This window comes from Gadus morhua, chromosome 20, assembly GCF_902167405.1.
Source record: "Gadus morhua chromosome 20, gadMor3.0, whole genome shotgun sequence".
NCBI classification, from domain to species: Eukaryota; Metazoa; Chordata; class Actinopteri; order Gadiformes; family Gadidae; genus Gadus; species Gadus morhua.
The window spans coordinates 8,139,978-8,165,765 of record NC_044067.1 but is presented as its reverse complement, the minus strand read 5'-3'; the positions used below and the strand labels follow the sequence as shown (position 1 = coordinate 8,165,765).

The 25,788-nt window shown below is 43.7% G+C and overlaps 1 protein-coding gene across 1 annotated transcript in view; it reads right to left on the bottom strand.

Annotated features, from left to right (window-relative positions):
* LOC115533555 (parathyroid hormone 2 receptor-like) overlaps nucleotides 1–25,788 on the bottom strand; it is a 53,424-nt gene that overhangs the window by 2,318 nt on the left and 25,318 nt on the right. Inside the window, 6 exon segments of the mRNA XM_030344102.1 lie at nucleotides 153–194; nucleotides 4,440–4,578; nucleotides 14,386–14,480; nucleotides 16,093–16,159; nucleotides 22,811–22,871; nucleotides 24,566–24,719. Coding sequence (XP_030199962.1) covers nucleotides 153–194; nucleotides 4,440–4,578; nucleotides 14,386–14,480; nucleotides 16,093–16,159; nucleotides 22,811–22,871; nucleotides 24,566–24,719 — 558 coding nt within the window.

Below are 25,788 nucleotides of genomic sequence, written 5' to 3'. Positions count from 1 at the left end.
ACACTGATGAAAAAAAGGGCGAGCCAATGAATACATTTGAACAGAAGCGGGATCGGCGGTGAACATTGACAAGCCTAGGTTTGTAGGGTTTAATGTGAAACGTTAACCTTGAAATACGCTGTATATATTTCATTGGTCGATTCTGCACTTACCTCTCCGTTGCAGTAGCAGTATATTATGGATACAAAAAAGCCCTGGGAGAAAACCAGCAGAAAAACAGAACCAACGTTACTGAACAACCTTCACGTAGGAATATGTTGTGAAAAGGAGCTTTGCCAATTAAAAAGCATATGAATGATAGTATTGTGTTATTATATATAGGGAAATATTTCATTTAGGTCCCCAAAGTGAAGCCGTTCCTCCTGCTCAATCTGGCCTCAATAGATAGCGGGGGGGGGGGGGGGGGGGGGGGGCAAGAGATAACGCTTCTGACTTTTCAATCTGCACAAATGAATGGGAAGATGAAAGCAGTGCGAGCTAATGGCTCTCCACAGGCTGAGAGTTGACTGAGGTTGAGTGTGCCGGAGTGTGAGAGAGAAGGAGAGAACATGTGCCAGTCAGATACGTCCCTGAAAGTCGAGTTGCATGTTAGAGGTTTTTTTTTCCGTGAGCATCTTACATTTTGTGCATGGTGTAAATGTATGGATTTCTAGTTGGTGTATGTGCTAGAGGGAAGAAGGAAGAAGGAGAAAATTGTGTTTCAGTAATCAAAGCAGCACGAACGAATGACATTCCACTGCCATCAATAAATGTTATCCTCGTCCATGTGTGTATCCAGGCCAAAGGCAGTCCATAATAATCAGGGCATTACAGGTTTGATGGTTCGGAGTTTAACTAAGAGCTAGATCATTCTTTTCATCCGGGTTTTGTGAAAGTAGCCTGTTTTTAAGCTCCAGAATTGTAAGTATTTTCAAAATGTTTCAATGCCACGTCCACCTCTGTCGATGCTAGTGTGTTTGAACATTCACTACGCGGTCCCCACAAAAAGCTTGTTTGTTTCAATTTCACAAATGTCTTTTGTTAACAGTTTGTGACTGGGCACTCGTTAATGGCGTATCTCCAATGCGGGCTATGGGCCGACGGGCCCCTGCTCCACTGGACCAGCTGTAGAGCTGGCTGAGGCTTTTGATCTGGCCCCCAGGTGGGGCCCTGGCTGAAGGCTGGGGGCCCCGCCGGGCCCCGGCCGTTTGAGCAGCAGATGGTGGCGCTATATTTGACGGAGTAGGGGGTAATCTACCATCCAACTCCCAGTACTCACGCACTGGACAACATTCTTAGCATTCCTCTGCTCATCTGTTGAGCGGAGGAATGACGAATGAGAAAACAGAGCTAGTCTATGCAATTAATCAGTAGGGAAAAACATTTATAATTATTACATGCGCGTGCACACAGACATGGTTGTTTTTCACGGTCTAGCATTTGTTTTGTTTAATTCAGTTTCATTGTAAATTGTTTTTAAAGCTGGTTTACTAGTCGAGTTATTTTCTTTATTTTGAAAATGCTTAGTTTTATTGTCGTTTGTATTAGTTTCAGTGCTCATTTTTGTATTTCTTTTAATATTGGGTAATTGTCAGTGGCGAGATTCTAAGTATTTATTCATAGAAACGAACAATCAAAAAGCCCATATCTCAGCGGTGGACTGGTAAAAAGTTTAGAAATTTTGCTACCATATCATTCTGTGTGTTTGTGTGTGGTTGTGTGTGTGTGTGTGTGTGGTTGTGTGTGTGTGTGTGTGTGTGTGTGTGTGTGTGTGTGTGTGTGTGTGTGTGTGTGTGTGTGTGTGTGTGTGTGTGTGTGTGTGTGTGTGTGTGTGTGTGTGTGTGTGTGTGTGTGTGTGTGTGTGTGTGTGTGTGTGTGTGTTGTGGCAACCCGGTACTCGTTGTTGCCGGGTTCCAGGAACAAATTAGTCGAATAGTCGGGGTACAAGCCGTACCCTGCGTTTATATAAGTAACCCTGGGTTTACAGGGTCCATTTACGATCGACTTAGGGTCTCCGTGAGCCTCTATTTCGTCGCCGTCGTCGCATGGGCTTCCTAGCTCTCCATGGTTCCCGGTCCCTTCTGTCTGTCCTCATGGCCCTTTTAACATGGCTCCGGTACCATCCAGCAGGTGTCCCCCAATCACGCTGATTAAGGAGAGAGAAGTGGTGCTCTCCGTCGCCGGTCGTTGGGTGGCGGCGGTATATGCGGTCCACCACCTCACCTCGGACCCGCCCGGGCCGAGGTTTATGGGGCGGGATGCCACATAAACGTGTGTGTGTGTGTGTGTGTGTGTGTGTGTGTGTGTGTGTGTGTGTGTGTGTGTGTGTGTGTGTGTGTGTGTGTGTGTGTGTGTGTGTGTGTGTGTGTGTGTGTGTGCAACCTATGAGCTCAGCGACGAGCGTCGCGAGTTGCCATTAACAACGGCAAGAGCTGTCATCCTCTCCATGAAGCGCGCACAAAGCGCGCAACACTGGAAAGGCCTCAGACTTCAAGGAAAACTGGCATGCTTATCATTCGCAGATCAATCCCTCTCTCACACCATCTACTCAAACGTGTCGATCGGCGAGGATATTCTCATCTTTACCATCAGAGCTCGCCTCACTCCCGACAAAATCTAACTTGTCCACTTGGTATCCCTCCAGCCACGAACCACACTGCATTCTCCATTCTACCACCCATGACAACGAAACCATCGCACACGTCCTGAATGGATGCAACTTTTACAAAGGTCTGTGCATCGCAAGGCATGATAGGCTGGTGGACCTAATATCAAACAGCGTTAAAGAAGTACAATTGCAAACAACAAAGATATACAAACACTCTGCAGTTAAAATGGACTGGTTCAATTGTGCGCAAAATAACAGTACAACTTTAAGTAATATACCAAATACCCCTGACATCACCGTTGTAGATGTCTCCAATAAGAATGTGACTATTGTGGAATTAGCATGTTGTTTTGATTTGTATATGGACCTTTGCTTCAACACAAAGCTTTTAAAACATCAACCACTGGCTAACAGTATCACAAATCTAGGTTTTAATTGCACATTAATTATTCTTATTTTTGGAAATCTAGGCCATGTCCACAAGCTTGTTTTACGTGGGCTACAATTCTGTGGACTGACCATAACAAATGCAAAAAGACTTGCACAGTACTGCTCCATCTTTGCCACAATAGGCAGTTTAGCAACCTGGATAAGAAGATGCATTGTCTATCCATGATGAAAATAGTTGTTGAGCATAAGGCATTCTCTGTTTGATCAGACCTGCTTAGTCCAGCAATGCTTCCATTAATGTTTAGATCATTTGTACCTCCCCACTTGTTATGATCCAATTAAAAGTATTAAACTGTGTGTGTGTGTGTGTGTGTGTGTGTGTGTGTGTGTGTGTGTGTGTGTGTGTGTGTGTGTGTGTGTGTGTGTGTGTGTGTGTGTGTGTGTGTATGTCATTGTGTGCGTGTGTCTCTGTCTGCGTGAGTTTCTCTGTGTGTCTGGGTATGTCTGTGTGTGTGTGTGTGTGTGTGTCTGTATGTGTGTCTAGAGGAAAAGACCCCTGTCAGAGGCCTATTAGAAATGACGTGCCCCCCATGACCCGCCCAAAAGGGGAAGTCTCTTGGGTCGGCGGTCCAGCTTTGTTTGTTTTCATTATCAATGTTAACCTTCAACCACACCAGTCTAAATTCACTCTAAATTGATTTTGAAGAAGCTCCTTAATGATCGGTCTGGAGGGCTAGACTATAGGAGACAAAGGCAGAGCTAAATTTATCGTGATCAGTCCCCAGCACTCCTCACTGCACCTGCAATTGGATATTACAATTATACTCAGAGATAACCCATGGCTGCCATCAAGGGGGGGGGGGGGGGGATGTGTGTGTGTGTGTGTGTGTGTGTGTGTGTGTGTGTGTGTGTGTGTGTGTGTGTGTGTGTGTGTGTGTGTGCACGTACTAGGTTGTCTGGTATATTAAGTGGACTTGATCCCATCACATTAAAATCATTATGTATGCTATTCCCTGTACAATTTAATTTGAGCATAGGAAAGCCGAGCATACTGTCCGGCTTGAATGTAATGAGGTATCCTAACCAGGGTGGGAATTAGGCCCCTGTCCCACACCAAGTGTGGCTCGATTTTGTACTTGTTACCACCACATACCTTACCGTTGCACGCAGTACGAACCAACGTTCAACAAGGGTCTATCTGAGGACTCACAGGCTACATGACACACCCCCTTCACTGCACGATACACACTTTAGTACACGTCATACGCACTTTAGTACATAAAACACCCCCATCACACTTCAGTACACGACGCACACCCTTCACTACACGACAGCCCTGCCCACTATGCCCCATTATTAAGGGGATACTTGTGTTCAAGGGCCTTAAGAACTGCAAGAATACCTTCATTATGGTAAAAGTAATAGGTTAATGGACCTGTCCTATTGCCTGGTGTGAGTGTACCTGGAAGGAGTTGAAGAAGAGCTCAAAGTACATGCGGACCTCCCAGCTTGGCCCTTTAGTCGTCTGCGGTAATCCCACGAAGATGATGTAGTGGACCCCGAACACCAACACCAGCACCAGAGTGGACTTGGCCAGTTTCCTGTGGACACACACACACACACACACACACACACACACACACACACACACACACACACACACACACACACACACACACACACACACACACACACACCAACAAGACAAACGCCCAACAAGACCAAAAAACAAGACACACACACAAACACAATATGACGCCCTTTCAACAAGACAAACACCCAGACATAAACACACATGCGCACACCAGATACATACACAAGGCACATACACAACGACACACACAAGACACACACCATCATTAAAAGGTGCTGGAAGCAACATTTAAATTTGTTTGAACAAGTTTTGAATAGCTCTATAGTCTGACAGCCATCACTGACAGAGGGTTTGTTCAGTATCATGGATCTCCCAGGCAGTAAACACATAGTCTTCTGGTATTACCTTCACACTTTAGCCAATCGGGCCCGGTAAATGGTGGAACAGGAGAGGCTAACAATTCCATCGCTCCCAGGAGCACTTGCACAACCAACCACGTCAAGCTAAAAACAAATACCAAAAACCCGACTGGAAGTTCAACAAAACGATGACACGGCTGACAGCGTCTTGGATCAACTGATGCATTATGAATTATGTTAGTTCAGCACCCTGTCTGGGTTCCAACATAAAAGGAATTAATTAGGATTGGTCGCTGAAGAGCCCACTAATCCACAAGGCGTCACAACAACTTTCTGCTCGTTGTGTGATTCAGTGTTATCATCTGACTATTCCTTTGGATCGCATGCAAAAGGTTAAAAACAGCAGAGCTACGCGATAACATTACATAATTACTGCCCTTTCACCCTGCCCTAATTGCCTGCCTAATAAACTTTAATAGTGTCTGTTTGAAAACCCATCTCGGGGCACCCCAGTGGGTCGTAGCTTTAAAGATCAGTCCTTACGGCACTGCAGTGACGCGGGTTTGATTCCTGCCGCACTTGCTGCATGTCTAACTCTCTCTGCATCTTCATGCATAAAATAACAAATGCAAAAGTAAATCCAAGCTCAGAAATTGGAGGCAAATACTGTGAAATTGATTATGCAGTCGAAATAAAATAATGTTAGCACCAAACCTAACCTGCAATTATTATTTTCTAGGAAAGGGGTTCACCAACATAGTGCTATGTGTGCTATAACAGTGCTATAACAGTGCTATAACAGTGCTATAACAGTGCTATAACAGTGCTATAACATAGGGCACCTGTGCGCCCGCAAGGACCATATGAGGCGCCCGCAGGCCTGTTCTAAAAATAGCACAACTCATTCTTGAACAACTCTTTCCCAACTTTTTTAAGTCATTGTTGATAATTATTGTGAGAAATCATTAACATGATCAGCGTCTTCACATAGATGAGTGTCATTAATAATAATATATAACTAAAGGCAAACTGAGCAAATGTGTTATTTCAGAAGAGTGTATCAAACTGGGTGCCCTTCGTATGACTCAGTACCCATGAAGTAGCTCTCAGGTTCAAAAAAGGTTGGTGACCCCTGTTCTAGGGCATGCCTTATGGGACAAATGCCGTATTTTCTAGAAACATCTTTGTTTGTATTCTTTATTCACGCATAGCCAGCCGACATCAGGCTTTTACAACAAACTGATAATCTTGCTCGCAATCACTGTTTTTCGATACGACAGTGTGTAAATCATACAAAGTGATGCTAATGTTGTGGTTTCCGTGGTACAAAGGCTTTGTGCTTGACTTTGCAGACTGGGTGCTGGCATTGTTACACAGGTTACTTTCTAGCTGAAGGATCTGCTGGAACACCACCAAACTCCCATTCCCCCAGAGAACATTTGGCCGTGGACAGCACAAGTATTATTGTGTGTGATTGCAGCAGGGCAAGATCATACGATCTGAAATATTCTTTTGGCCTTATTATTGTTCTAGCCCATTTCCCCAATGAAGTTTTTGAGTCATCGACACAGAAAGTATGCCATATGCTAGAACGGTCTGGCAAAAGCGAAAATGACCTCAGGCACATTGCACTCACGTCGGTGGTGATGAAATGCCTGGAGAGGCTGGTTGCCAAGCACATCAAGGCCAGCCTGCCTCCCAGCATCATTTGATCCCCACCAGTTTGCTTATAGGGCTAACCGCTCTACTAAGGACGCCATCGCCATCACCCTCCACTCTACGCTGAGCCGCCTCGAACACCCAGGCACCTATGCAAGACTGCTCTTCATAGATTACAGCTCAGCCTTCAATACAATAATCCCGGACATCCTGATAAATAAACTACTGGGCCTACACCTCCCTGCCTCCACCTGCGCTTGGATAAAGGACTTCCTTTCCAACAGACCATAACAAGTGAGACTCGGCCCCCATCTCTCCTCCCCCCTCACACTCAACACTGGCTCCTCCCAAGGCTGCGTGCTGAGCCCACTTCTGTATACTCTATACACATCTGACTGCTCCCCCTCCCGCCTCATTATAAAATTTGCTGACGACACCACTGTGGTCGGACTCATCTCTGGGGGTGACGAGATGGCATATAGAGATGAGGTCCAGCAGCTGTCAGCATGGGGTTCAGCACGTAACCTCCAACTAAACACATCCAAAACTAAGGAAATCATCCTAGACTCCAGACGACACAGCCCAGCCCATGCCCCCCTGCACATCAACGGGGACTGCGTGGTTCCATCCTGCAAGTTCCTGGGAACATACATCTCTCAGGAGCTTTCTTGGTCTACAAACACAACAGCAATAAAGAAGAAGGCCCAGCAGCGACTACACTTTCTGAGAATTCTCATAAAAAACCATCTTGAACAAAGCTGCTGGTGGTTGACCTTCTACCGCTCAACCATTGAAAGTGTGCTCACTTACTGCATCACTGCATGGTATGCTGGGAGTTCGGCGGCAAACAGGACGGCACTTCAGAGGGTCATAGGCACAGCTCAGAAGATCACAGGCTGCCCACTGCCCTCCCTGGAAGAGCTGGCCAGCTCCCGCTGCCGAAACAGGACCAGATCCATTCTAAAAGACGCTGCGCACCCTGCTCACCACCTGTTCGATCTGCTTCCCTCTGGCAGGCGATACAGGTCAATGAAATCACGCACCACCAGACTAACCAACAGCTTCTTCCCCGGGGCCATAAGTAAACTAAACAAACAATAACCCCTGTGCAATACATAAATAACTAAATGAACGATCAGCACTACCTCTGGACATTCCTCATTATGCTTACCTTCCTGGACGTGCTGCTATTCAGACATATGTTGGCGGGAGGGTTGTTGTCTGGGAGGGAGGGGAGGGTGTCGCACACTTAATTGTGCCTTAAGTGGAAGGCAGGGGGAGGGGTTATTGGGGTTATTGTTGTTATACATTTATTAATATTTCGTACTGTATTCTATTTATTCTTTTAAATTTAAAAAAAAAAGCACTCAACAAGATCTGCACCTTAATTTCGTTTTGTAAATACACTGTATTTAACCCAATGACAAATAAAGATTCTATTCTAATATTGCTTTCCAACTATAACTTCATAGGCGCTGTGGCCGTATTTGGCAATCACCCTTTCCCCATGGGTCGAGCATTTCCAATATCCCACGGTCCCAACGCACGTCACTATGAGAGAAGCTTTCATCTCACTTTTGAACGTCTTCCAATCATGAACATAACGGTTAGATGAGCACCTCGGAAAACATTTGAATAAACTGTGTGCGCCACACACAGACAGGGCGGCAGTGGCTCAGGTCGGGTAAGCGGGTGGACTGGCTAGTTCGAGCCCCTTCGGAAAAAAGTTAAGAGGTGTCCTGTCCCTGAGCAAGACACCAAAACCCAGCTGCTCCCGACGAGCTGGCTGTTGCCTTGCAGGGCTGACACCATGAACGGATGAATGTTAGCCCTTAATTGTAAAGCGCTTTAATTGGACACTGGTTAGTAAAGCGCTATACATATGCAGTTCATTTACTATTTAATCACACACACACACACACACACACACACACACACACACACACACACACAGAGAAACATAATCATGAATAAATAAATGATCAATCAAGAATAGATTATGCTGGATAATGAGCAGATGCTTTTGTGGGCTAATGAATTGGTTAGTGATGTATCTCCGTTGAGCTATTGGCAGGACAGAAAGATGAAAATACAGAGTAATATTGGGAGGTTTACACACTCTCCTGCTCCTGTCAGGAATGTAAGCACACATTCCTCTTCGACACTCTGTCTCACACAGGGCTCAAGACTCATTGTCCAATTGCAACTGACTTTTCCACTGCCAATGTAATTTGTATGTATTTACAAAGCATCCAAATACTACACCCAGGCAGGATTATTTCTTATATCAACAATGAATAATTAACTTTAACCCTTTGTGCTGGCTTGACATGATCTCAGAATGAATATTTTTCTCATTCTCACGGTTCACACATTTCTCATATCTATGCACTCTCTTGGCTCATCTTATCTCAAACTTCACTTTCAAAAACCCAATGAATTTTTAAAAACATTCATAACATCAGATCAGGGGCAATGATGGTCAGTGTTTTTTTCCTAGGTGTTCTGGCTGAATCTTTTTTATTATTTCCTATTCCTAATAGATGCCATAGATTTCCATACTATTGGAAATGTTCAGTAAACTGTACAAAAAATGCCTGTAGCTTCTAAATACCGCAGGAGGTAACTTGACAAAGGGCTTAAGGTTAGGTCTCTGGTAGGATCGATGAGAGGGCAGGAATTGAGACACAACATTTCTGAAGGAATCTAAAAACCAATTCTATTTTTGAGACAGGCTGCTAGAATCAGAGGATCCGGGACACCATTATTCACCATCCCACACAGGTTGTAGATTTGCCTTCATAACAATAACAAATGTCTGCCATTGCTCTTCAAACAATATTACAGATTCACCATTACTTCACAGACACCATCTCTTTAAATAAACATGTCTGCACCTTAGGGCTTATGTAAAAAAACAATAAAAATAAAAGTCAAACTTGGGCTATTTCAATGCATCAATTGAAGCGTAGAGTACCAACTTGCACCTGTTCATTGAAGCTTAATGCCACATGCATGCAGGTGAAATAAACGATCAATATGTAAATGTAACTGGAGGCTATTTTGTGTTTCATAGTCTCTTCAATGGCTCTGCCATGACCCGTGGCTCACCAGCCTTCATCTCTACCTCTGCCTCCTCAATCTCAGGGGGCCCTGGGGCTGCTTTCATGTGTGGAGCAGAAAAACTCACCTCCAAGAGCGTCGAGCGCTTGCCTCAGACACACAAAATTGCTGAAACCATGTTGTGCAGAAATTGCCTTCAACCATTTCTTCAATAAAATACACCTAATGGCTGTTTTTTTTTTAATAAAATGGCAAACCTTACACCCAAATGGGTCGGCTACGTCTGGGCTGCCACCTGTCACCAAGCGCCTGAGTGGTATACTGTCTACAAATCGGCGGGGTGAAATGGTGACATATTTAAAGTAGGGAAGGTAATCTGGGGAAACCAGCCGAGGATAGCTTGATATTGAAAGTATCCAAACGAAAAAATCCCAACCAAAAGCCACTCTCCATAGGCCCTGCCCCAAAAGAGAGTGACCGCCTCTTTAGCACTGGGTCAGCCTAACCTGTGAAACACTAACGCGCAACGAAGGCAGAGGCAGAGTGCACACAGGTAGCCGGGCAGGTAGGCTGTCCAATCATGTCCTTTGGGCCAAATGGAACGATTGGGCAGACTTATTACAGGCGGACAGCCTGTAATCTGACAGTCGCATACACCAAATGTGTGTACGTCATGAGCATTTCAACAAATTTACAAAAATGGTTGATAAGATAAATTGAGTTAGACACTGACCGCCAACCTGCTGTTGTCATATGTGCCAACGCCAATGTTTTTCCGAGCAGCAGCGGGTCATTGTAAAGCATCATGATCACAGCCATCTTCTTTTGGATTAAACAGCGAGGGAGAAAGACAGACCATGAAACACGTGTGCTTGTGGGCGTGCGTGTGTGTTTGTGTATGTCCACGCAGGGCCGTCGGACTGCGGGGACAAAGGGGACAGTTGTGGGGGGGCCCCAAGGCCGAGGGGGGGCCCATGACCAAAAAAAAAAAAAAAATTATCTTCCCCCCCCCCCCCCCCCCCCCCCCCCCCCCGTCAACAATCGTTCCGGACCCCCCCCCCCCCCCCCCCCCCGTCAACAATCTGGCGCAGGGGGTCCATCAGTACCGATAGTATAGGGGCCCAGGATTTGGTGCTACGGCCCTGTGTCCACGTATGTGTATGCACGTGCGCATGTCTGCCTGTGTTTGAGTGTAGGCCTGCATGTTTTTGTGTGTATGTGGGTGAAGCCCTTTGAGACGGTAACTGTGATTAAGGGCTATATTTGTGTGTGAATAGTAAAATGCCAGGGAACTTAGAATAGAGGCAAACACAAAGTAACAACAGCAGAAAACTCACTTTTACTTTCTCAAAGACCAGCTGGGGCAGCTCATTAACAGAAACAATCAATCACAAATACCGGTAATATCCACTCTGTTATAAAATATGTTATTCAACACAATATTATAAAAGAACCGTTGGCCCTTGCTATAACATTTGTTTAATACATTTCCAATATTTAAAACAATCACATTTTAAGCTTTAGAGTTGTTCTAAAGCCAAAAGCTAATATTGACTTTTGGCTGGATGCAATTGACTAGACCAGAAGACTGGATAGTTTAAATCCTTCCACACACCAACAAAAGTCTTTCTGAAGATCAATTGACAGTCTATCCATAGAACACATCAGTGGAAAGACACCAAAGGCTTTCGGTGGACTCAGGCCCAGCAAGACTAATTGCTTGTAGGTGTATTTTTCTTGAAGCGTGACAAAGGATGGGATTCAACTAAGTGACATCAGTAGCAGAGGTGCCTAAGCAGCTGATTGCTTACATTAGATTGGATTCGATTAATGTGAAGATTCGTTCACAGAGTGAGTCGTTCAAAGAGTGAGTCGTTCACAGAGTGAATCGTTCAGAGTTGTTAACTCACTGAACAGATTCAAATCTCACGTTCCTTTTGGAAGAGGTTGGCAAAGAAAAAAATATATCAGTGCCTTGCTCCAAAGGTCTTATTTTGTTTAAATTAGTTTGTTTATTTGACCTTTAACTTTATAGGATAATGACGCGGTTGCAACATAAATATACATGCATGCACATTTAAAAAGATTCATTCCTTAACCCAAGCTGTCGTCAATCAATACAGCAACAACTGTTATTCTTGTTCTGTGATTCACCATTATCGTCCAATTATTCCTTTTGCATGCAAATGGTTCAAACAGAAAGACACAATAACAACCCAGAAATACTTTGAATTTACCCTGCCAAAATTGTCTGCGAATTGTTTATGTTATAAAAGGCAAGCTTAAATGTTTCTTCTACAACTGTGATTGACAAAGGATCGACCATGTAACATTAATAGACCTCTGAAGAATAAGTCCGGCCTTCGAGGTCTCCTGGTTCCATCGGTCAAATGTCTATGGGAAAGAATATGGGTTTTTCTGAATGATCGTACATAACAAACTCTGTAGGAGGCGAAGAAGTAAAAGCTGCTCACATTTTGAACTTTTAATTCTTCGCCACCCACAGAGTTCGTTAAGTACGAGCATTCAAAAACCCCATGTTATTTCCCATCGACATTTGACTGATAGTGCCAGAGCCTCGGATGCAGGACTTATTCTTCAGAGGTCTATAGCAGAGACGCTGACGCTGCCTTTACGACAGAAAAATAAGAAAGAGGGCAATTATATTATATTAATGTGAAGAATCAGTCACAGAATGGAGTGACAGCCACGTTAAATGCTGAACGGAGTGGGGGCTCACGTCACATCCCTTTGGGAAAGGTTCGCCAAGGAAGATTGAATCATTGCTGTACCCCCGAGGTCGAGCGTGAGTGCACAATTCCATGTATTTCCTTGTGTTTGAGTATTGATCGTGCATCAGAAGAATTAAGCAGCATTACATAATGCTCTAGATTCAACCGTAAACGATATGTAGACGCATGGGTGTGGAGGAGGTGGCAACAGCTGGCCACCATCAATGACGTGCAGAGTCAAGAACTCCTTTAGAATTCTGCAGTTCATATCGCTAACAGGGCTTTGGCCAGGGATTGAAAAACCCTGGCTGGCTAGGGGCATGATCCCACCTGATCATTTTTGATTGATTTCTGAATTACAATCAAAGTCGTTAGACCCCTATTAACAACCAAAAAAAAACTCCCTTGGCTCTTGGTCCGCCTCCTCTCCATGATAACGTCTGTAATACTGCCGGGGACGAAGCCCCGTGTGCACTAATGGGATTGACAGCCAAGATGGATTCTCCGAAGATGGAGATTGCCTTGGTGTTCAAACGGGTTAAACGCAAATGAAAAGGTACAGCACCATTAAGTACTGAATCATAAATAACAAACTGCCCCCTCTGCTTGAAATGTCCAACTTTCTATTTACTATTTCTCTGTAAATTACCGGCATAACCTTTCAGGCACTTCTAGTGTTTTTCACCATTCACAATATGAATAATTTAATCTTCTTTGTGATTTGGTGATACAGGTGTCACATTATTGCTACTGTGATCACAATATTGTTGAAAGTCCATGTTATTTAATGTGGGTGTTTGTTAGGGGCTTTTTAACTTTTTATTGGTAGTGTATCAGTAACCATATCAGGTCTTGTGCTCTGGCTCTATTCTTCGAATAGGTGGAGAGGGTGGATCACTGTGTATTGAAAACTATTGTGTACTCTTGCTTCCATCTTTTTGAATGTGAATGAGGCAGGATTGCTAGTGCCACAGTAGCAGTGAGAAATAATGAGCGATGCCCACTAATGCAGTACAGTTGTGTAATGTATACAGTTTATTTTTTTGTCTAGTTTAGTTTATTTATTTGAACATTACATGGTTGCTTCACCAATGTATATGCAGCATTAAAAGAGCATCAAAGAAGTCAAAAAACAGTCACAGCACTCATTTCCATTACAGCCCCTGTAAAAATAAAAGCAGTGGCACATTTTAATAGGCAGTTGTTGGCTCTGAGTTTTGGTCATTAGTTTGTGATTCACATGCAGAAAAATTCACCAGTGCAGGAAATTGAGTCTTGTATCTAAAATGTTTCTTCTCTGGAGCAAAAAGCTATCTTGCCCTCAGGGAGGCTATAGTTTTCCTCTCTTGTTCGGAACATGACTCAAACATTATAGCTCGCCTCCGCTAATAGTTAGCAGTTAGGGTCCTTATCTTTTTCTGTCTTGGCATCCAACCCAACAGGAAATTGGCAGAAAGTCTTGAGTGTTTAGTGATAAAGTGACTTCAATTATACTCCCTTTGGACAGAAAATATATAGGTTTTATCATATATTAGTTCACCTCGACTCTGCAAACTCATACCCCCATCCTCCCTTAATCTCCGGAAAACCTCCCTCTTTTTTTTTTTCCGTATTGTATGTTTGTTTGTGCTGGCGCTTAAAATAGTACTTAGCATCGTGTGGCATCTTACCGTACCCATCTTTTTTAAATACGGTGAATAGGTCAACCTAGCAAGTGCTTGGCACTTGTTCTATGAACATCCTTACTGTACCGACAGCAATATACATGGTTGTTTCTCTTTCTTCTGAAAAATGAGTACCTTTGGTTATAAGCGTCCGAGCACCGAGGCACACAGCCTTCACCTACCAGTGGAAACTGATTTGGCGCTCATTCCTGCTCAGATACAACTCAGGGGAAAATTAATTCAGCTTCTTTATGTACTAATAAATCAACCAAAGGGCTAGTTTCAAATGATACACAGGCGTGATGCGAGTAGACCTGACCGAGTAAGTCCTGCTTACCTATACTGTTTCCTGGTGTCATACCTTCCAGCGTTGGTTTCCCGGATCTTGGTGGCCAGCACGCGCACAATGTTCACAAACAGCAGGAAGTTCAGCTGAAAGACAACAGAGGGCGGTTGGGTGAAGGGTTCCCCGATGGTGCCGACCCAAAGCACTAGGACGAACCACGTCCCTGTTCACAGGGGGGGTGGTCCAATTACTAGTTCCCCACACCGACTCTACGCCATGCATCGTATTATTTCTATAGACCGTCATCTGATTACCGTATAATAATTGTATAATACATTATAATCGTATTCATTAATACAATTATTAATATATGCAAAAGCCGGCCAATTGAGATTAAACTGCAACTATATATTTTGCATCTTCAAGTACTCATAGCAAAGAAACCAGCCACCACAAACACTGCTAAATCAACGTGGGGAGCTTTTGCTCTGCACATATAATTGAATAGAGATTAGGACACTTAAACTGCCTCGCTCCTTTTTCTGCCCCTACAATTATGCGCAAAACGTTAACAACTTAAGACAAGCTGCTTTAACCGAAAACTGCCTTTTAAATGTATTTTCAGTTTCAGTTGGTCTAGTCCAATTGATATCAACCACATGGTTGGAAGTGCCCTCACACACAAACCACAAAGCTGCCACGGAGAAGGAATCGATATATGCTGCCCTCCAAAGATCCATCCACCAAAATGTCAGAAAAGTTAAACAAATATATTCGATAAGACACCCTTAAGGGGAGCAGCAAAGTGTGGTGTGGTTTGGGCCAGGCTGCCCAAAGCTACTGGTTTCGATCCCCAAATGTCCACAGCCTACCTACATGTAGGCGTCCTTGAGCAAGACGCTCAAAACCTTGAGTTTGACCATCCATTCAATTACATAAAAGTACAATTGGAAAAAAGTGTCCAAAAATTACTAACTACTAATATTAAGAGCACACATCTTAGCAAGGTACACGTCTTATTCTTCTCAAAAGGGCCACAGAAGAATCACCTTTCCTCTTTGATAGAGATATAATTTGTTCACAACCTAGATCAAAAGGTAAGGCAGGGCAGGAGTACCCATCAAAGATCACTAAGACTGCTTTACAAAGGCACCCCCTCCCATCTGGGATAAAGAAAGTACATCATGTCTTATTTTCAATGTGCTTTTGTGAGAAAGTCTTGTTTTTCTTCAATTTCTATGGCTTTCATCAAAACCCGCTAGTTACATGACACCGGTCCAATGGGTTCTCTTGGAGGCTTAAAACACCTGTGATGCTTACGGTTCCAATGGTGACCGCCCATGGAAAAATAATACTTGCAACTACATTTTAATGATCTCTCAAAAAACCACACACACACACACACACACACACACACACACACACACACACACACACACACACACACATACAAACACACAGCCTACAAAATCAGTGGTTAAGGTGTGTTAACGAAGATGATGAGAGGATCTAAAACACACAGGCTCCATCTGCAGTGGATCAAAGCAGGACATATCCTCCACAACCATCCACATCCTGAACAAGGAGAAATAATAACCATTCAAAAACAACAAGCGGCCAGAGTTTGTTATGATCGCCCTACACAAGAAATTGTCCACCCTTTTGGATGAAGGTAGCCAGTTCTCCCCCACCCCCCCCCCGACACACACACACACAGACACACACACACACACACACACAAACAAACAAATATTTTACCCCGATAGCTGTCAAGATGGGGACCTCATATATCCATTTAATGTTGCCGGCACTCTGTTCCCAGCACCTGCAGAGACAAAGGGGAGGGAAAAGTGTATTATTACAGAATAATTGTCTACCCCAACGGCAAAGCTGCTCTGGCATCCCATTCAACAGCAAGTGGAGCCCTTTTAAAGCATAGGATTAATATGCAGACCTCAAAGTGGCTGAACTGTGAGGGTAAATGGTTAGTGCACTCACTCAATTTATACAGCACTTCAGACCAGTGCACAATCATCACGCTCTACAATTACCGCCTCATATTCACCAATGCGTATGCAAATTCATACCACAACCAGCGGTGTCAACCATGCAAGGCAACCGTCCGCCAGCCAGTTCATCAGTCTCCATTAGGGATCAGGGGTCTGGCTCAGCTCGACACCTAGCTAGGAGGAAAACGGGGATGGACCAAGCGACCTTATGATGGCCAGAGAACCTGCTGTGGGTGGGGCAGGAAAAGCCACTACGCTTCGTTACCGGTACCGCTGCCGCTGAGAAGGAATCTGGCGCCACCCGTTTGTGGCGGCAAACCGCGCTCATGTTTGTCCGAATGAGTCTTTGCTAACGTAACTGCTCTCTATATGTGTTGCAGGAGATGTACGATGTTATTATGAGACGTATAAATAACAGTGGGGCAGAGTAGTGTGTGGTCGTTAGGGCTTTTTGAGAGCCAGTGCCAGCCGAAAGGTACTGGTTTCGTCGCGGTCCCCAAATCACTCGATCAGGACTGTGGCTAACATGAGGGAATGTGTTGGAGCTGCCCTCCACTAGTCACCACCCGTCAGGCCACACTCCTACGTTAGCCCTGTGGGGGCTGCCTTGCTGCAGCCACAGAGTTAGTTTTGAGGCTGATGGAGCCACAATACTAAGGCCCAATCCCATTTCTACCCCTTACCCCTTCCCCTTACCCCTTCAAAACAAAGGGGGAGGGGTAAGGGGAAGGGGTAAGGGGTATAAATTGGATTGGGCCTAAGACACAAGGTTAATAGTTGACAGTATAAGGTGAAATGGTTGGGGTTATTTGGCCGATATAAAAAGGAGTTGAGGTTAGTGGGTCAGTATAAGGTGAACCAGCTGGTTATTGGGCCAGTATAAGTTAACTAGTCTGGGTTATTGGGCCAGTATGGGGGGAACTGGTTGGGGCTAATCAGCTAGTACAAGTGAACTGGTAGGGGTTATCTGGCCAGTATAAAAAGGTGAATGGTCATCTTGTTATCCGGCACTATGTTATTCACGCCCAACCCCATTTCAGAGACTGATAATTACATAGAAAGACAGGAAATAATTAAGATAATTTTATGAAATACGGTCTGAAAAGATTTAATGAATTCAGGACACATAATTATTATTGTGAAGCATCTTGCCAACAGTCACATAGCTGGAAAAATCTGCAGTCAAAATATCCCGAAATAGAGATAGGGAAGCTTAAAAACAAGCCTACGAAATAAAAAGGTCTCTATCATTTAATTTATTAATAATATTCTGACATCCCATCGTTTCGGGTAACCCAGAATGAGGTTTACGATAGGCCGTCAAGAACATAACTTATAAAGGTACCAAACTATTTTCGGAAATTGTAAGTCTAGAATTTACCTTTTTATTTTTTTACGCTTTGAAGAAATAAGTACGACCACATGCAACTAAATACAATTGAAATGTCCCCACGCTGCCTATTCTCCTCCCATCCTGAGGACTATATTCTTCTCTCTCTCTTATATATTTTTCTTCGGCCCCTATTAGTGGCTTTGTCCCTTCAGAAGGGACTGCTGGTTCAAGACAATTCCCTTCCCTATAGAAGGTTCCTATAGCAAACTCATTTTCCCCTGAGAGGCACTAGTGCTAAGTCTCGTAGGAGAACAGCATCAGGCTTGGCCTCGAATACATTTCTCTCCCGCACGTCTGCTTAACCTCTGTCAACCCAGAGGTGATCGCATCAACGAGAGTGGATAGATACATTTCTATAGGGGGTGAAAATGGCAGATAGAGAGAAAAAGCGAGAGTGAGAAAGAGAGCGAGAGCACTCTGTTGTCAAGTTGTGGTCAAGTTGTGATGTTGTTAAACATCATGTCAAGCTGTATAATTTCTTTTGTATATCTAACATACATTCCAGTAAATAACTTATTGCCTTGTGAATGGCACCAACCCTGCAACTTCGCAGGAGCACAGTTATAATAGCAATACTGCTCCGTATAGCCAAACAATTGTGTTGTATATTTCACACACTCAGATCTGCAACCCTAAAATGATTGATTTTGAGGATGCTCTCCCAGCCTGTATGTTTACCATGCAGGTCGCTGAAAGCTCAATCTTGTTCTTCCCTACACTAGCATTGGCACATAGCTGGAAATCAGCATTCCCTGGGAGCAGCATCTGACTGCGAGACAAGCTGTTAAGAATGGCTTAACGGTGGTACGAGTTACACTAGATGATTGCTGAAATGAAATATCAAGCTTTAGCATTTTAATGCAAGAGATTGTGTGTGTGTGTGTGTGTGTGTGTGTGTGTGTGTGTGTGTGTGTGTGTGTGTGTGTGTGTGTGTGTGTGTGTGTGTGTGTGTGTGCATTTGGAGATTGCAATAATATACAATTAAAGATGCAATATGTGTACGATCAAGTTCCTCCCGGTTAGTAGGTAGGAGACTTTCAGAGAAACAGTGTTCTGTCCACTTTATCTGGCTGTCCAACTTTTCGACGCAACTAATGTATCTTCTGCTGGCTGGTTGGTTTTGGGAGTGTGGATAGTAAGATTCTTGTAAACAAAGAGGCATGGAAAGCCAGCAGTTTCTATTTGTAGAATATATCTTTCTATATTCTATAGTTATAGGATGTGATTTATTGATAACAATATTGCAGTCGCTTTCAATCAGCAGCTATGCCATTTTAAACTAAGAGCTAGTTGAAATGTTACGGATTGAAATGCTAATTGTTGAGTTATTTATTTATGTAAATATCTGCTTATGGCTCTTCCTTATATAAAAAATAGCCAAAATATTTTAACTGCGTGTCAATGTGTCACATTTCAACTAGCTCATGGCTTACAATGCCCTCGCCTCGGCGTAAGCCATAACGAGGGCTAATCAATTGTGAATGCATGTCAAAGCATGTCCTCACTCGGTGTGTTTACAAGCAAAGTTGTTATCGGAAAAAGAAACGAAAGCTTAAAAGCCATCGCACCCCTGCATCAAGTTCCCCAAATCTTCCCCAAATCTTCCTCTCAAACATTTGGGAGGTTCATGAACTTTTGGAGTAGATTAAGAAGCAGTCCTCTAGCCTGGAGGTGTTGACATGGAGGATTTGCTCCCTTGAGGTCTGCCAATTATTTTGATTAATTCAGAAATGGCACTGTTGTCACGAAAAGCCATTAATGAAGCAGAAGCCCACGCACGTGATGACCAAGAGAGAATTTGCTTTGTTTTTTGTCTGATACACCAGCTTATTTAAGCATATCTCAAATGCCATTAGCAGAACGACTCACACTGACGGGAAGACTGACGGGCCATTAAGGAGCAGGTAGGAGTAAGACAGTTTATACAGAGATTGGATAATTAAGGAGTAGGTGGTTCGACAGTAAAAACACAGACAGGTTATTAAGGAGGAGGTGGTGGAGTGAGTACCGAGACAGATCCTCTACTTTGTGCTCCACTTTGGACCCTCTCTGTCCTGTCGCCTAACAGCAGGATTGCTGATTGGTATTTTGGAAAAAAAAAAGATCGATGATATACGCTCCTCATTCCCCCCACTCTGCTGACACCACCGTTCCTACAGCCTCCTCCTGCTGCTCTCATTTCCTTCTCACCGCGTTCTCCCAATGAGGTGCTATCCGTGGTCATCTCCCACCACCAAGCCCCCTTCCCCATCAGCCCTATCCCCGCTGACCTCCTTCAGTGTATTGCCTCCGACCTCCTCCCCTCCCCCGCCCATCTCATTAAGACATCTTTCACACCGGGTTGATTTCCGAACACTCTCAAAGCACCAATCAGTTAAAGGGTTACAAGCAAAACATTATATACTTTATTACTCCCATGGAGAAATTCATTCCCTGCATTTAACCCATCCTACGAGCCAGCAGCGTTGAGGTCTCAGTGCCCGGGAACCAACTCCAGATTCAGTGGGCTGGCTTTGATTATGGGCAGGCCAGGAGTGGGCAGGCCAGGAGTTTTAACCTGCATGTTTAGACGAGTGGGAGGAAACCATAGCACCAGGAAGCAAAGCAGATGAGCACCGTGAGAATCACATGTTCCCGTGCTCTGATTTTGGGAAGGTTAAAGAGAAACACTGGTCTAGGGACCCATGATAATACCATAGACTCGGGGGAAGCCCACGAGGAGATCAAATACACAGCCAGCTGGTAATGCGTTATCCATCTCCTCCGTTTCCCTCTCACACTAAAGAGCAACATTGCAGATGTGAGCCACTTAGGAGAGGATAAAAGCATGATGTCTGAAAATGATTTGATTTCAATGAGTTTGTTTGAAACTGCTATGTCACGATGCAGGGAGAGAAAAGCCAGCTATCCCTCGAACCAATCCCTGTAAGCACTGGGAAAAACAAAACAAAAACAGAAAACGCATCCCATAGATACTGGACAGAAAAGGTGGTTAACAAAAGATGCAGTTTAACTTTGGTCTTTTGCCAATATTTTGGCTACTTGAAATCAGACAAAAAGCAGCCCAGATTGTGCGCTGTGGTGTGCGCTGTGGTGTACACTACGTGTAGACAAGTCAGCTACCTCTACCTGAATCACCCCCATAGTGAAAATGACAATTACCATAGAGGAATGTGGATACAGGTAAACAAATGTTATTATGTCTGTATAAAAGTAAGCAAGTAATATTATTATTTTGGTCTTTTGCCAATATTTTGGCTACTTGAAATCAGACAAAAAGCAGCCCAGATTGTGCGCTGTGGTGTACACTGCGTGTAGACAAGTCAGCTACCTCTACCTGAATCACCCCCACAGTGAAAATGACAATTACCAAAGAGGAATGTGGATACAGGTAAACAAATGTTATTATGTCTGTATAAAAGTAACACAGTTGGTATAAAGTTGCATGAATAAACTAGCAGCTTGAATAGGATGTTGAATATGAATTTTCCCACTCTGGATGTCTCTGAATAAAAGCATATTACTTGCCTGCCAGAATTATCAAGAATTGAGTAGAAACATTTTTTCATATTATTTTCGGATGACAGCTGTGTAATTGGCTCCCTGTCAGAATGGACATGTACCTAGCTATTACTTAAAAAACAGTACAGGACTGATCCCATCTCACAATAATCTATTCAACCGCTATGTCACGATGCAGGGGGAGAAAAGCCATCTATTCTTTGAATTAGTCCCTGTAAGCACTGGAATCGAAAAACGCATTGCTTAGATACAGAACAGAAAAAGCAGTGGTTGAACTTTGGTAACTTTGTAAATATTTCAGCTACTTCAAAATCAGAAACTAAGCTTTGTAGTGTACAATGCGGTGTCAACAAGCCAGCTGACGCCACTGTCGCCTAACTGAACCGCTTTCACCCAGTTCATGTGGAATACAAGACATTGGAGTCTCAAATACGTGCAATGCGCGTCCTTCCCAAAGGACTAGCATGTAGCTTGCGTTGGCAAACCGGGGTCACACAAAGTATTGCTCGGTATGAGACATTCACATAGAGACTCTTTGTTCTGCAAGTGTATACAATGCACCTTCCTGGAAGCACTTGTGTATGTCTGTATCTGGTGCGGATGTGTCAGGTCATATGAAAGGAAATAAACACAACAACTTATCAAGTAATTTACTCTCTTGGCATTGCAAAAATAGAACTTCCCTGGGTACATCTCGCCTACACTCTGATTGTGGAATATATAATAGGGAATTAATCTTTGATGAAGCTTGAGCTAAATGAGCAGGGATGATGATGATTGGCTGCTCTACATATAACCTAGTACAACTTCAGTGTTGAAATGCATAAACTAGTCTGAGAATGAAGAATGCCGAGTCAATTAAATTAGACACCCCACTTACAGAACATGTTATAGAGATTTGTTGTGAAGTACTAACAAGGATATAACTGTTAAAAACACCCTTTAAAAAATGTTGACTGAAGAGGAGCTGTTAAAAAAAAAATAACACATGCCACTTTAGAAGTGACGTGTATTGAGAAATAAGAAATTAACCCTGCTGAAGACCAAAAGCTCTTCAGGTTTCATTACAAACCAGTACAAACAAACTGCATGTGTGAAGATTGCAGCCAATGGGATTCGGGTTTATAATTTTACCCACTTTATTCTCACCTGTTTACGGCTGTAATCCATCACTTTTACCCCCAGTGTCAACAAATATTGACCATTGACCCACAAATAAAAACACAATTACTGTGAAAACAAAAATGGCACCGTCAAAACAAAGTTGCTCGGCTTATAATAAAAATCTATCTCAGCCCTGTGTTTCAGAAGCCAAGGCCTCATGGTAGACAGAAAATCTCTCACAGCAGATTATGCGTTGCCTACCATTTCAGAGGGTTATATTTCCGGCGCTCTAATCCGTTGATTATCGTAATCCAAATTATTGCGTTAATCAAGACTGGGACTCAGTCCAAAGAAGATGAGAGCTGGACTGAGGACCTGACAGTGTAGTGAAGTTACCAGCCGCTGATGGCCCGCTCTACCATAGAAACAAAGTGTCGCTACATCCCACCTGGTGTCGGCCAGGGTTGCTCTGACGACCGCCCATGCTGCCACAAACACAGCGGGAACACCTGGGAACACACAACAAGCCAACATTGAGTTCCCTAAATATATTCTTTCTCAGGGGAGTCTTTCTAACATCATTAGTTTGGATGTAATCCCACTCCTCCATGGTTATTGTGTTTATTATAAAATGGAAACATTTGGTATCAAGCAGCATGAAAAATCTAACAGGATGTAGAATATAATATGAATTTTTTGAAGTGGGTCCCCCTTTGGATGTCTCTGAATAAAAGCGTATTACTTCTCAAGAATTGTGTAAACAAATCTCATAATTATTTTTCAAATTACAGCTGATTCATTTTCTCCCTGTCAGAAAAGCCATGCAACTAGCTATTATTTAAAAAGCAGAGGTACAGGACTGATCTCTTAAAGAGAGGAGTAAGAAAGGCTTTCCATTGGGTTGCATAATTATATGCCAACCAGGGAGATGGGCAGCAAATATAATTGGTCCAGTCTTCTAACCACCAGCATGTTTTGACATCATCCTTACATAACAAAAAAATAAGTTGTTTTGTTTGTCAAAAGCAAAAAACAACTGAAAAAAAAGGTTAGCCCCCAATGAGAATATAGCAAAGGATCCATGATCAGCCTCACTTCAACTTGCATCCTCTGCCTCGTTATGAATCATAGTCATGTCATTGTATTGTTACGGTCATGTCTCAAAGCTGAGAACGCCTCAATACAAGCATGTCATGGTCACTTGATGTGACTTAAGCTTGACCCTGTGTGTAAGATACATAAACTTCACTTTGCTCCGGAAGCAGCAACCTAGTCGTCTGTTCTACACTTGTATGTGCCCACACTTCTTGTATTGCCACACGAATGAACCGGCGTTGCGGGCAAATCTAATTCCACCCCATTTGAGCAGAGCTTTCTCCCAGGGCAGCAGCTGGTCTATCCTCTGCATGCGGGCCACGCATTAACAAGTGATGTTGCTACACCCTAAAAGGTTTGCTACAGTCCACTGGGTAGGCTGGTAGACTGATCTATGCAGCACACATCTAGGTGGACACGCCCACTTGTGATGTCAGAAGAGGCAGATTTTCAAAACGGCTTGTAACGGCTAATCGCACTCATACCCGGTGGTATAATATGCCACCTTTAATAATAATCCAGAATGGTCACCGTAAGCCTCATATTCTTTGCTTGATTTAAATCAGCTCTGACTCCCTGGAAGGGCTTTCACCAGTGCGATGTGCTGTGAGCGCTGGGAAACGGAGTGGTTGAATCCAAGACCTTTGAAGCAATAGCTTCAAAGGTCGAAACAGTTCAGAAACAGTGGAATCTGGTTAATGATGTCCTAAACACAGCCACCCACCTTGCCACTGGGGACATGCTGAACAATTCAACTCCAGGAAACACAACAAAGTATTTCCTATGCATTACGTGGTTGAGTCGCAGAGTTTACTCGCAGCCTTAAAGGTGCCTTACCTGTGGGCATTCTAGAGCAAGATACCCTAAACAAGGAGCAAGTAAGGGTACCTTTAGGTAGTTTTGGATCATATAGAGAATGGTGATATTCACTATTGTATTATGTGTATTTATTCATAATTCTTTTAAAGAAAAGAATCATAATTCAATAATTGACTGTCTGCTTGTGAATGGCGTATGAATGAAAGTTATCATCAGGTGTTAGCATGTGATCTGTTGTTTCATAGTTAGTATCGAGTATTGAATCACATTGTCGTGGTGGGTTTCGTACCCCATCCGATGAGTGTCAGCCTCCACAGGTACTTGGAGTCGGACAGGAAGGCCATGAAGATGAGGCTGTGGAGGTACAGCCCCTCCACCAGGATCCAGTAGTAGTTGGTGGCCAGGAAGTAGATGAAGAGCAGCACCGTGATCTTACATCCGATCTGAGAGGGAAACAATCACACAAACCCAGTGAGGACACCTGCTGTGCTGAAAACCAGGCCGGGGCAAAGGAACAGCTTGGTTGGTCTTTCTTCTTCTCTGCAAGAATCTAGGATTCAATGATTAAATTCAAAACTTGAATGTCCCCCAGGTGTAGTTTGTTTTACAAAAGTAGTAAGAGTTAGCCTGGCTCCGCCCGCCTAAGTACTTCCGCTCAATTTGAATTTCCCTTCAGTACTAGGTCTGGACCTGATGTATGTAATTTGGTTTTCTGGTGCCGCCACAGCGGCCACCAATCAGCGAACAGAGGGCGTGTCTGAGAACAATGACGATAAAGTCGTACGCCAGTTTGAGTTGTTGTTGTAGGTCGGTAGTTGATTTATAATGTGCAATATTTCCAACGACGGAAAATTTCCGTCGTTGACGGAAATTTTCGTGCAGACGCGCAAGGTGTTTGGTTTGTGTACAACCTGCGCGTGATTCCCGGCGCATGACATACGTCACAACCAAACGTTAGCGATTGGTTATGGCAGATCCAGAGTGGCACTGGGCAGATCCAATCATTTTAAACTTCAACAGACACCCGCCTTCAAGTGAGTTAACGTTTGTCAATTGATTAGGTCCAGACTCTCTGTACAAATGAAATGAAATGAAGTGAAGTACGAGAGTCTGGTAGAACCAGGCTAAGTCAGAGTAGTACTATGCCATACAAAGCAAATAACACATAGATAATGTGGTGTGTGTGTGTGTGTGTGTGCGTGTGCCGACTCAGGGGCTGGGTGAGGCTGCACACCTGTTGTACATTGAGTAATCAATGTGCAGGTTAAACCAGCCATGTCCACACACTCTCAGGAGATCTCAACGTGGATCACCTTCTCAGTAACATTCTCTTCAAACTCGACAATAAACCATCTTTCAACATCACCCTCCTGCTTAATTGGTCTGGGGGAGCCCAGTGCAGCAAGGTCATAAAGAAATGCACAAAAGTTTTGGCAATAATGTGAAGAATAACATCAAAGAGCACTCCAGGTACATTTGTTAGAGGAGCCAATGGCTGAAGGCATGAAAGAC